At 53.7% G+C, this 12,321-nt stretch overlaps 6 protein-coding genes across 6 annotated transcripts; 4 read left to right on the top strand and 2 right to left on the bottom strand.

Annotated features, from left to right (window-relative positions):
• Positions 1–122: 122 nt before the first annotated feature.
• Positions 123–1,477, bottom strand: J4E85_007620 (uncharacterized protein; the record flags this gene model as incomplete). Its single annotated transcript, XM_051471852.1, has 2 exons — positions 123–836; positions 884–1,477. 2 exons carry the CDS (start codon positions 1,475–1,477, stop codon positions 123–125), a joined length of 1,308 nt encoding a protein of 435 aa, XP_051324049.1.
• Positions 1,478–1,998: 521 nt separating this feature from the next.
• Positions 1,999–2,709, bottom strand: J4E85_007619 (uncharacterized protein; the record flags this gene model as incomplete). Its single annotated transcript, XM_051471851.1, has 1 exon — positions 1,999–2,709. The coding sequence occupies one exon, from the start codon at positions 2,707–2,709 to the stop codon at positions 1,999–2,001; it is 711 nt and encodes a 236-aa protein (XP_051324048.1).
• Positions 2,710–3,102: 393 nt separating this feature from the next.
• Positions 3,103–4,110, top strand: J4E85_007618 (uncharacterized protein; the record flags this gene model as incomplete). Its single annotated transcript, XM_051471850.1, has 3 exons — positions 3,103–3,432; positions 3,488–3,711; positions 3,768–4,110. The coding sequence occupies 3 exons, from the start codon at positions 3,103–3,105 to the stop codon at positions 4,108–4,110; spliced, it is 897 nt and encodes a 298-aa protein (XP_051324047.1).
• A 320-nt stretch (positions 4,111–4,430) lies between these two features.
• On the top strand, positions 4,431–5,622 carry RHP51 (RecA recombinase Rhp51; the record flags this gene model as incomplete). Its single annotated transcript, XM_051471849.1, has 4 exons — positions 4,431–4,508; positions 4,558–4,637; positions 4,687–4,754; positions 4,802–5,622. The coding sequence occupies 4 exons, from the start codon at positions 4,431–4,433 to the stop codon at positions 5,620–5,622; spliced, it is 1,047 nt and encodes a 348-aa protein (XP_051324046.1).
• Positions 5,623–6,003: 381 nt separating this feature from the next.
• Positions 6,004–9,717, top strand: J4E85_007616 (uncharacterized protein; the record flags this gene model as incomplete). Its single annotated transcript, XM_051471848.1, has 3 exons — positions 6,004–8,767; positions 8,816–9,116; positions 9,168–9,717. The coding sequence occupies 3 exons, from the start codon at positions 6,004–6,006 to the stop codon at positions 9,715–9,717; spliced, it is 3,615 nt and encodes a 1,204-aa protein (XP_051324045.1).
• Positions 9,718–10,150: 433 nt separating this feature from the next.
• On the top strand, positions 10,151–11,535 carry J4E85_007615 (uncharacterized protein; the record flags this gene model as incomplete). Its single annotated transcript, XM_051471847.1, has 2 exons — positions 10,151–10,153; positions 10,207–11,535. 2 exons carry the CDS (start codon positions 10,151–10,153, stop codon positions 11,533–11,535), a joined length of 1,332 nt encoding a protein of 443 aa, XP_051324044.1.
• Between the last annotated feature and the right edge of the window lie 786 nt (positions 11,536–12,321).

The following is a 12,321-nucleotide window of genomic DNA, read 5'->3' as shown; positions in this document are numbered from 1 at the left end:
ATGACCTCGATCTACGCTCGAGACGTAATTCTTCAACGTTGTCAAAGACAGCAGCTTGCAATCATATTGAGATCGAATGCAGTAGTAGCTTTGCAATTTTATAAGAGCTTGCAATCGCTCTCTCAGTCCTCGTGGCGCATCGTAGATACGTTTTGCAAAACCGGACGCAGTCTTGCAAAAGCGAACCAAACCAGCAAAGCCACCACCGTCTCAGCAAGTATCGCGAACCTGAAAACACCAATACCCAAGCCATCAATAACAGCGCCGATAGCAAAAGGCGAGAGTGCAGCTCCGACCTGCCCAAGAGAGGCCACAAAAGACACAGCTGCAACATGTAGCTCGGCTGGTAGCAATCGTGTAAGTACAACAACGCCAGACGGGAACATGGGACCCATAATAAAACCCAACGTCGTCATCAAAGCCACAGATGCGGCCGCAGATGATAGAGCAGCGAAGAGTACGTCGATACCGATAGCGATGAGGAAGTAAAGACCAGTCGCGCGACGCACTCCCATCTTATCCGTAGCGAAACCCAGAGTCAGTCGTCCAACTGCCATGCCAATCCAGTACCCCGAGGAAGAGAGACCAGCGACATAAGCGGTAGAGTGGCGGCTGCGCAGCATGAACGAAACGATCCAACCCGATATTGCCGTCTCAATGCCAACGTAGGTGAGGAAGTACGCTGCACAGAACCAAGTCGCTCGATACTTGAACACAGCCTTGACGTCGACTTTAGGGTCCTGAGACTTAGACTGGTTGCTTTCGCGATAGACCGATGCAGTCTCGTTACGGAAAGCAATGACCAAGACCAGTAATGAGAGAGCGCATGCTCCAGCCTATACTCATCAGCATAAAACCTCACGTCTAATCTTCACCGACTTACCAATATAGAATACCAAGTCCACCACATATACCCCCTAGTAGTCAGAACCGTAACAACAAACGGTCCCAGCGCCCCACCAACGCTGTAACTCCCATGCAACAGGCCAGAAACCGTATTCGCCTTCTCCATACTCCCAGCCCACGCACACCAACTTCCATCCAGTAGACCCGTACCCAGTCCTTGGAACGTAAACGCAAGTAGCAAAAGACCGAAACTAGGATGGGTCGCCGCAGTCGCCGTAGCCAAGATCTGCAGTAGCGGACCAGCTACTGCAATTCCCCTTTGCCCGAAGCGGTAATGGACGGTATCGCTGCATTGTGCTGCAATGACGTAGCCGATGGGGCTGACGAGGAATATGGATGAGACTTGCAGGTCTGTGAGGTTGTAGTGGCGTGAGAGGAGTGGCAGGACGGCGCCGATGGAGGAGTTGAAGAGGCCAAGTGTGACGAAGGAGTACATTGCTGCTGCGATCTTGAGAATGAGTCGCGTGTCCATGGTACTGTCGTTTGCATTTTCAGTTTCTTCAGAGTGGCCAGTGGGTCTGGTGACGACGATGAGAGGAGAGGTCTCGTTGTCGGCGGGTTGATGGGCCATTTTGTTGCTACGTTGCGCGTTCAGGACGCGTCACTGGGAAAGGGCAGGCGGTTAGTGTCAGCTTATCACGAGATCATTCTTTGTGCAATGCGGATGGGAGTAGTCTTGAGGTGAGAGTCAACTCGAGAAAGATGGTATGTTGTTTGATAGTTACTTTTGATGGAAAATGCGGTCGTTGTACGGCGCTACAAACAGGTAAGCGCCGCCGAGCGCCAGCCAATGACATCATCAGCAAGTCGCGTCCTGCGACCTTCTCGTCTACGCGCAGAAGAGCCGTCCTCATACGTGTGTCGAAGTGAATATCCCCAGTACGTAGCTCCCTGGTACCAATATGGTCAAGGCGGCTTGTTGGCTATGTCGGCATCGGCTAGGTACAAGCTTGCCAGATAGCATGTATGTGTACCTGCGCAAGCGCAACTACTATCATATCGGGCCGGCGTTGCAAGTGCCATATCGACGAGTACGCCAGTTTAAGCTGTATGCGCTGCCCTTGAAATGTGGCTGTCGGGTGCTGAGACGACTCAATCCTCGTCGTCTGATGAGGCATATCCCAGGCCGAGCGAAAGTGTGTTTCCGGGTTTGGATGTCGATTGCGCTGCTGGTGGCTTGGTTGTGTTTACGGACGTTGTCGCAGGACTCTTCGAGCCCTTGGCACTCGTTGCGGTGCATGACACGTTTGTCTTGACGCTCTCAGGCTGCGCGGTCGCTTTTCCTTCGTCCACAGATTTCTTCTCTTCTGGTACGGAACTCGACTTCCTCAGCTTCACACCCTTCAACAGACCACCTTCAGCTCCCTTCTTCCTCTTCCGCCCAACTGCTGCCCATTGCGGAGCATCCTCATCTTTGGGCGCCTCTGAACTCTCTTCTTCAAGACCTTTCGCCCTCCTCTCGGCTTCTTCCCTTTGCCTGCGGAATAGATCCAGTTGTTCGAAAGTCTCCTTCTTCACATTGAGCTCCTCTTGGCGCTTCTTTTCCAAGACGGAATCCAGGTAATCGGCTTCCTCATCGTCTAGAGCAACATGCAGCTTGTAACGCGCCTTTTCCTCAAACTCGGCCTGTTTCTTGTCTTTGTTGGCTTGCAAAACTTCGAAAAGACTTTTTCCATCCTGTTGCTTCGCTAAGTCGGCTTTGGCGCGCCGGGCATCCTCAATCTCTTGCTGGGCCTTTTTCCATTCGTCATCGCGCTCGACTTCTTCACCCGCTTTGCCGCCACTGACGAATCCTGAAGACATTGCGGTCCACACTTATACGGCTAGCGCAGGATGCTGAGGGCGGTGCAGTGGATGCAGGAGTTGAACGGCAGAAAGGCAAAGAAGTAGAAACTGTTCCGGCTTCCTCATAGGCACTAGCGACAGGTGGATCGTTCTCCACACCCCACCAGTTTAACCTCACCCGCGGGCAAATCGCGACGTGATACGTGGAGGTTTTATGCCGGTGCTTAAAGTTGCTCGGTGGAGATAGCGATGCAATGGGTGAATGTTGGCCCTGACGTAGGAGGGGTACACAACGCGTCGGCTGTGCCCCTCGCTCAGCTCACCATTCAAAAGTTTGCGCTTCCTGCCACTTTCCCATCCTCCCACATCCCAAACTTTACCTTTCAATTTATGATTCGTACTCTAGCAAGAATGGCACCCAAGAACTGGACCAAGGAGCACTTCACGCTCAACACTGGCGCAAAGATCCCCGCTGTCGGTCTCGGCACATGGCAATCAAAGCCTGGTGAGGTTCGTGAGGCCGTCAAGGCCGCTCTCGAGGGAGGATACCGCCACATCGACACCGCGCTTGCCTATGGCAACGAGAAGGAGGTTGGCCAGGGTATCAAGGACTCTGGTGTTCCCCGTGAGCAGATCTGGGTTACTACCAAGCTTGACAACCCATGGCACAAGCGCGTCGAAGAGGGCATCAACACCTCTCTGAAGGACCTCGGTCTTGACTACGTTGACCTTTACCTCATGGTATGTTTGTGAAAGTTCAATTTCTCATAAGACGAAATGCTTACGAACCTCCCAGCACTGGCCCTCATCGACCGACCCCGATGACCTCAAGAAGCACTACCCCGACTGGGACTTCAAGGACACATGGGCTGAGATGCAGAAGCTCCCCGAGTCTGGCCGCGTGAAGAACATTGGTGTCTCCAACTTCGCCATCCAGAACCTCGAGAAGCTGTTCGCCGACTCGCGCACCAAGATCACACCCGCTGTCAACCAGATCGAACTCCACCCCAACAACCCCTCGTAAGTCAAATTACCAACAGCTTATCCATGTGCACGTCAATTAACAGTGACACCAGACCCAAGCTCCTCGACTACCTCAAGGAGAAGGGCATCCACGCCACCGCCTACTCCTGCCTCGGCTCAACCGACTCTCCCCTGTACAAGAACGAGAAGCTCAAGAAGCTCGCCGACAACAAGGGCAAGTCCGTCCAGCAAGTCCTGCTCATGTGGGGTCTCCAGCGCGGCTCCAGCGTCATCCCCAAGTCTGTCACAGCGTCCCGCATCATGGGTAACTTCCAGCTTGATGGCTGGGAGCTGACCGACGAGGAGATGAAGGAGATCAACGCGCTGCCTGAGCGCTTCAAGGTCTGCGGTGACTCTTGGCTGCCGGTCAAGGTCTTCTTTGGCGATGACGAGTAGGTCTTTTGAGAAGACTGATGGCTTTACGTACAATGATACCACGAACCTGTTAAAGAAATGAACAAATCAATATGACAATACACAATCTTGGGGTGTCTAATGCTTGAAGTGTGTATGGTGTTGCGGAGTAAGGTCGGGAATGAGCGTGGGAGCCTGATCCAGGGTTGCGTGGCGATTTGTCATGTGATTTCGCGTTTGGCGCTTACTCGACGCGTCTGATCTAGAATCCCGCTCGCCACTCGTCCTTCCCTTCTGCACACCACGCTCACAAATCCCATACAACCACCTTCCACAAACCTTTCCGTCTTTAATCCGTCAAGATGAGCGCCGAAGAAGAGCAATTCGAGGACAGCACCATGGGTGGCCCCGGAGCCCCCACTCCCGTATCTGCGCTTGAGGTAGGCTTTCTGGTCTTTGGGCGTGTGACAGACACTGACGAGCCTTCAGGGAGTCAATGGATTGACTGCACGCGACATCAAATTGATTGTCGAGGGCGGCTTCAACACCGTAGAGTCGATTGCGTATACGTACGTAGGCCATTTGACAGTACTTGGCCCCGCCACTAACGCTAGACAGACCACGGCGAGCACTGGAACAAATAAAGGGCATCTCGGAACAAAAGGCTTCAAAGTTACTTGCAGAGGGTACGTAGCATTAATACTAGTCCATCGCCTGTCGCTTACATTAATAGCATCCAAACTCGTCCCTATGGGCTTCACCACGGCGACCGAGATGCACTCCCGCCGCAGCGAATTGATCTCCATTACGACCGGCTCAAAACAACTGGACACACTTCTGGCAGGAGGTATCGAAACAGGCTCCATAACGGAGATATTCGGAGAGTTCCGAACGGGAAAGAGTCAGATCTGTCATACCCTAGCCGTTACCTGCCAGCTGCCGTTTGACATGGGAGGTGGTGAGGGCAAATGCTTGTACATCGACACTGAGGGTACCTTCCGTCCAGTCCGATGTCTGGCCGTCGCGAATCGATTCGGACTCTCAGGCGAAGAAGTTCTGGATAATGTTGCTTATGCGCGCGCATACAACTCGGATCATCAGTTGGAGCTGCTCAACCAGGCCGCACAGATGATGACGGAAACACGGTTCTCGCTGCTCGTTGTCGATTCCGCCACCGCACTGTACCGTACAGATTTCGCTGGACGTGGAGAGCTCTCTGCCAGACAAACGCATTTGGCCAAGTTTATGCGTACGCTGCAACGGCTTGCGGACGAGTTTGGTATCGCCGTTGTAATCACGAATCAAGTCGTCGCGCAAGTGGACGGTGGACCAAGTGCCATGTTCAATCCCGACCCCAAGAAGCCTATCGGAGGTAACATCATTGCACACGCAAGTACGACTCGTCTCAGTCTGAGAAAGGGCAGGGGAGAGACGCGTGTGTGCAAGATCTACGACAGTCCATGCCTGCCCGAGAGCGATTGCTTGTTTGCCATTAACGAAGACGGTATTGGCGACCCCAAGGAGAAGGACCTGGAGGAGAGGAACAACAGGTGATGAGGGAGATGAGGTGCGAAGCGTCATGGAGCTGTGGCGATCTAGAGCTTTTGGTTTTACACGATTTACGTTTATGCAGCCGTATGATATCCTAATACATTACCTGAATGAATGCGCATTTTGTCCATCAGTACTGTCTGGCCTATCTTGGGATTGAATGGCCATACTAGGTGGGGAGTGAGATAAGTGGGCTGCGTTCAGGGTAGGCTGCGGTGATGGACAAAGCGTCCGTGCACCAGCCAGCTTCGCGCATCCATCGTCGCGCAACGATTGTTTTTGTGAGCTTCACCTCCGCGCGACCGCCGCAACTCGACCCCAAACGCGCGCCATAACCTCTCAGCCCCCGCAACGACAGCCGAACCCCCTTCGCATGCGAGCACCATGGTCCAACATGGAGGCACGTGTCTCTACAAAGAGGCGCGATTGAACGTTGAGCCCGCCTACCCTGGCTCGACCATCGCATTCTCGATCCCGTCGCATTCTCCCTTCAGCACACGGTCCAGCGTAAAGCGCAGTGTAATCACAGAATCCTATGCGGATAAGGACGAGGAAGACTTCACAAGGCGCCATCTAGCTACAGATGGGTCCATGTACTTTCGGCAGCACCATGCCTACCCGCGCAGCTTCCTCTGGCGGGTGCTGGACAACAGGAAGATGCTCGAGATCCAGGCGACCGACTTCGATCACGACTACACCGACAAGTTCGAAGCAAACTTGACGCTCCTCTTCCAATTCCCCGCTCCGATCCGACCCTTCTGCGTCGCTTTCGCTGAGCCCGCCGACCGCGATGCATTGACCGTCTTTGCAATCACCACGGGCAACGAGCTCTACACGATCACCCTGCATCGCGACTTCTTCGCCAACCCCGCAGCCTCGGAGCAGGACTCGGAGACGTGGTGCAAGAGGTTCGAGCCGGCGCTCTTCAGCGGGCGCATACCCTACCGATTGGCCGCCGCGAGCGCAGACGAACTGCTAGTCACACTCGACGACGGGGCCATCTGTCGCTTGATCTGGGACAAGGCCAACAACACCTGGGACGGATCGCGGTACCAGCAGAGCAATTGGTCGGTGCGCGGTCTCCTGTCGTGGAAAGCGCAGCCCACCGTTCGCTTCGAGAACGCGGACTTTGCTGTATCAGCCGCGGCTGCCGTCGCGATATCACCAGACAGCAAACACATCCTCTCAGTATGCCTGGACCACTCGATCAGAGCGTGGAACATTGCGTCAGGCAAGCCAGGCGCGCACATCGACCTCTTGGGTGCCGACGACTTCGCCATGGAGAAGTCTCATGGCTCATATTCCATTGGACCTTCGCAGTCAATGCTCATGGCTGTTGTGAACATCCCAGGCGGGGTAGGAGGCGCATTATACCACGTCGTTACATACTCGCCAAAGCAGCATCAGTTCAAGTTTTGGGGTGTGAGGGATGCAGACGACCAAGAACACGGATTCTACGACGCTGCGCAAGACTCAGAGCTCATTCCGCCGATCGACGAACTTATGAACACGACTGTATGGACGCTGGAGGAGTTTCACATCATTCCAGGGCCTAACACCTGGAGGGGCTCAGAGATCTGGATACGCGCCAGATCAGGTCCAAGCAGCAAAGTCTACTCCCTCAAATTCGATCTCACCGACTACGCCGAACAACGAACACAAACGTGGAAGAATGATTGGGTGTCTGTGGATTCGGGTCCTCTGACCGTCGAGGCACTGAAGGTCAATCCCGCGAACCCAAGCGAGCGGGAGTTGGAACCGGAACAGGATCTCTCTAATGAGTGGTACGAGTTTCTGTTCTACCCAGGCCGATTCTCGATCGCGACATTAGAAACCGCGTTGCGCATATACAGGAGAGGCTTGGAGGGGATAAGACACCAGTCAAATCGAGTTCTCAAAGGGTCACTGAAAGAACGTCTGGTTGCCACGCTTGTCGCCCTCGCCATTGAACGCGGTCATGGCGAAGACTTCAGCAAAGACCTAACAGCGGAGTGGCAGGCATACTACGGCTTGGTGAAAGACTTGCACAAGCGGAGGGGAGAATCGTTGTCACTCAGTTACGATCGGGCTACTGACAGGCCGTGGCTAGTGTTGAGCGACCACATCTCTGCGATCAGGAACTGCAGCGAGTCAGAAGTCACTACACTGAATGCAGCGGTCATCTCAGGCTCGCGTACCCTGAGCAAACCCCTACGGCAAACTCTGGATACATCGGAATCTCGCGACGTGGCACGTCTACTGAATGCCGCAGCTTCCTTCCGCCAACGACTACCATACTTCGTCCAGCAGAAGGTCCAACGTCACATGGAGATGGACCTACTCCAGAGCCGGAACATCACGATCTTAGATCGCATGGAATGGATCGAAGGCAACAGCGAGCTTTCTCAGCATGTGACCGATGAGGACGTAACCACCCTTGTTGAAGAGCTCGGTATGGAAGTCAAGGACCTGGGTACCGAGACTTTCCTCCGCGCCATCAGGAAACTGGACTACGAGCATGACGGCAGGCCTCAGTCGAGAAAGCAAATCGCACGATACGGGCTGAATGCGTTGTCATGCGTTTCCAAGGAGACTCTGGAGAACGACCACAATGCTTTGCTTGATCTGCTTGTCCTGTTGCTGTTTATGTTCATCGAGCTAGAGGGAGAGACACATGACGAGTGGGATGCGTCTGAGGTGTTTGCCGAGCTTCTACTGCGGTATAAGGACTGCATGGTCGTTTCTTGGCTGGCCCGTACAGTGTGGTCTCACCAGACTGGAACCGGCCTTGCATCTGACAATCTCAACCGCATGTTGAGCGAGACCTACAAGACTGGTATGAAGTTACCCATCACCCAGACGGTCCTCGAGGGAATCTACGGTAGTCGTGCCTTTGAGGTGCCACTACCAAAAGACCCGAAAGCGGGTCTACTTACCCATTGGAGTCGCGGCTGGCTGTCATTCATCTTCGAAGAACATGACTTTGAAAACGCTGTAGAGGATATGATGGGGATACTCTTGTATCAGCAAGAGTACGAACTTGCTAAGGATTTTTCCAAGTTCCTCACGGAAGGCCACTGGGCGTCGTATCTGAAGGGACGACTGTACCTTGCACTAGGCAACAAAGAGCTTGCTTCTGTGTGCTTCCAGAAGCCTGCATACTATCTGGGTAAGTCTTGGACATGCGATTTTGCCACGAAGATACTAATTTCTGTAGCTCTCGGTCCCATGTTCGACGTGGCGGAAGAAGACAAAGCAAACCTCATATCCGAAGTGGAGCGAAACTCGTTCTCCGAAGGCCTGGCCCACTATTACAGTCATGTCATTGGTCTGTTCGAGAAGGCCAAAGCGTACTCCTACGTTGCCGACTTTGCGAAGCTGGGGCTGCGGTCTCTGATGGGTCAGGAAGATGTGGAACTGAAGACGGATCTGCTTCAACGGCTGTTCACCGCTTCGATACAAACATCCAGATTCCAGGATGCATACGGTGCGCTGATCAGGCATCGGGACACGGCCTTGTAAGTCGAAGAACAGCTTCCACACAACTTCGTATACTGACTATTTTCCAGGAAACTCTCCGACCTGCAAACACTCATCACATCCATGGTAGCCCAATCGCAGACTACCGAGCTTCTCAAGTTCCCATTCGTCGGACTAACAGATTCGGTGGACACCATCCTCACGTCCCTCTGCCAGAAGACACTCAACATCGCATCTGGACCACCCTACCACCAGATCCTCTACTCCTTCCGCATCTCGCGCAACAACTTCCGTGGCGCCGCATCGATCCTCCACGAGCGCCTCCAGCGCCTCAAGACAACATCAACCAAGATCCACGACCCAGCCGACGAGTCCCTAACACAGTGCTACCTCATGATCATCAACACCCTCTCCTCAGTCAGCAAAGAAGACGCCTACATCCTAGCCGAGCAGCGCATAGAAGCAACCGGAGGTCCGCCGCAATGGGGCATCGGCCAGGGAAAGAAGCTACTTAGACGGCAGATCATCACCCTGGATATCCTGAGGAAGGAGTATCAGGCTGAATTGGACAGGATCGCGGCGATTGAGAGTGGCCAGTTTCCTTTTGTGGATCCGGTGGATGATATGGATATCTTGTAGGGCTTGGTTGTTATAGCGCGGCGTTCTTTGGCGGGTTTTGCGGGATTGAGAAATGGATGGGGGGGTTATGTAGATTTGCTATCTGGCTGGGTCTGAATTGGATCGTGGAGTGGCTAGACGTTATTATGAGAATCCAGATCTTGAGCGAATGATGGCTATGTTGATTGCAGTTGCAGTCGTGATTTGGCGGTGTTTGTACTGTGATTGATGAACGAAGTGATCAGGTGAGAGTGAGATGCAATGACGCGCTAAAACGCGTGCAGATGCGGGACGGCGCGAACCTCCAGGTAGGTGCGTTGCAGCCGCTGGAAAGACAGCAGCCATCAACCGCCCCTTCAGATCCTCACGCCTCTCACCATGGTGCAATAATCTTCTCGTCCTCATCCCAACTACCTCGCCACCTACAAAACAATCCTAAACAACCCCCGCAGCCATGGTAGCACCCGCTCTCTTACGCAGCTTGTCCCCCCAACTAACCCAAACACGCAGAACTCCAAATCCCTCCGCCGCCTCGCCGCAGACCACGGCTCCCTCCACACCGCCGGCCTTCCCCCAAACTATCTCTTCCCACCAGGCTCCGACGACTCGTCAGACCTAACGACGCTCGACGTCCTGCTCGCCGGTCCTGTCGGCACACCGTATGCAGGCGGCGTATGGCGCTTACACCTCGACATCCCACCCACGTACCCCACCGCACCGCCCACAGCGCAGTTCCGCACGCGGTTATGGCATCCGAATATTGATGAGGCGACGGGTAGTGTGTGTGTCGAGACGCTGAAGCGGGACTGGAGTAGTAGTCTCAAGTTGAGGGATGTCCTGGTAACGATATCTTGTTTGTTGATTCAGCCGAATCCGGCGAGTGCGCTGAACGAAGCAGCAGGCAAACTGGCGACGGAGGACTGGGAGGGGTATTGTAGGCGCGCGAGGCTTATGACGGATATCCATGCGAGTGTGCCGAGGGAGATTGAGGGGAGCGTTAGGGAGGCGCAGATGCGAGGCGAAGACAAAACCACAGAACCAGACCAACCCATCGCGAAACAACACTCGAAAGGGAAGGAGACAGAGCGGGTTAAAGTTACGCCGTCAGGACCTAAACTCACGCGCATGAAGAGTGAGGATGAGGAGAATAGGAGGGGGAGAGGTGTAACTCAAGATGCGGAGAGTGGGACTGAGGACGATGCCGTGACGGGGCAGAGGGGTGGGGTGAGGAGGAGTAAGGTGCCTGAGTCAAGGAGACAGGGTAATATCTTTGGGATTAAGGGCTTGGGCGATGGAATGCAACTCGATTCACCACCGCCGAAACGCATCTTCGCTGTGCCGGGTGCGCATACTCCGCCTGTTTCTACTCCGAACGAGAAAGAGAAAGGGGATGGGGAGGGAGAGGATAAGGATCCGTTTACGACTGTGACTTCGAAACGGAATCAACACCCTGATCCTTCTGCGATGGGTGGGACGGTAGCAGCAACACAACCCGACACCGAGACGCCCGATCTCCTCAAATTCTCAACTCAAACCCCTTTCGCTGCTATACAGCCCAACAACCAAACTCACCCTCTCTTCAGAGAGTTTTCGTTTAGTTGGGAAGATGCTATGGTCTTACACGAAGGTGGTGTGGCTGGTTCGGTTGGGAAGAGTGGTGAGAGTGGTGGTAGAAGTGTGGGTGGGATGAGTAAAGCGGATGTGCGCAAGAGACACGCGACAGAAGAGTTTGAGAAGAAGGAAAGGTGGGAGATGAAGAGGTTTAAGAGGGCGGGGGGTGATTTGAGGAGGTTTAATCGGGGGGATTGGGGGGTTAGGATGGGGGTTGGACGGCTTTGATGAACTGGCTATGTTGCGGAGGATGGTTGATGAAGGGGGGTGGGTGGAAGAGGGGTGTAATGGTGGTTTGCATAGCGATATGGCGTTTTGGTTCATGATGGATGATGGATGTTCACGGCGGTTGCGATTGTTGATAAAGATGGGATGGTAGTTCGGTATACCCTATGAAATACACTCCTACGGATCAGCGAGGTAACCTTCGCGCTTTCAGGTGCTGGAGTTCAGTGGTGGTGATTATCATCACCATCACTTTCGCACTCCGCAGCGCTCACGACTTTCCAGGCCTTTCCAACGCGCACGACAGACTATGAGGATCGCCAGCACCGAAGTCCAGACATGGTTCTCCTTATCTTCCTTTTTTCGACACATCATGAACCAGCTCTTTATTTTTAGTAGCTCCTGCTGTTTTGGTGTATAAGAGAATCAAGGAAGGAAGAACACCATGATGCTGTCGGTAGAGCTTTTATATCTCATCAGCTCTCTCTTTTCCTGATTCCATTGTTCATTCACCCAAATCTTCATCTCTTCGATATCGCACCACAGCACCCACACAGACAACCATTTACAGCCTGTAATCGTCTTTTTCGACCTCATGATTCCATCCGATTCTCTTTTTGGAAATCGCAACTCGCATGTCAAGCTCTGCGGGCTCTTTTGTGTTTCGAGGAAGGAGGAAGGGAGGCGGAGACCGGACACATCGCTGCGAGCTAATGCGTTTTCTGGGGAGGAGCCGCCGTCTCCAAATTCGAGCGGGTTCCTGTTTTTGGATAGAGAGGAGGAAAGTGG

The sequence above is a fragment of the Alternaria conjuncta genome, assembly GCF_024043145.1.
Source record: "Alternaria conjuncta strain BMP 0040 chromosome Unknown scaffold_11, whole genome shotgun sequence".
Lineage (NCBI taxonomy): Eukaryota > Fungi > Ascomycota > Dothideomycetes > Pleosporales > Pleosporaceae > Alternaria > Alternaria conjuncta.
Note: the sequence above shows the minus strand (reverse complement) of the source record. Positions and strands in the feature narration are given on the sequence as shown.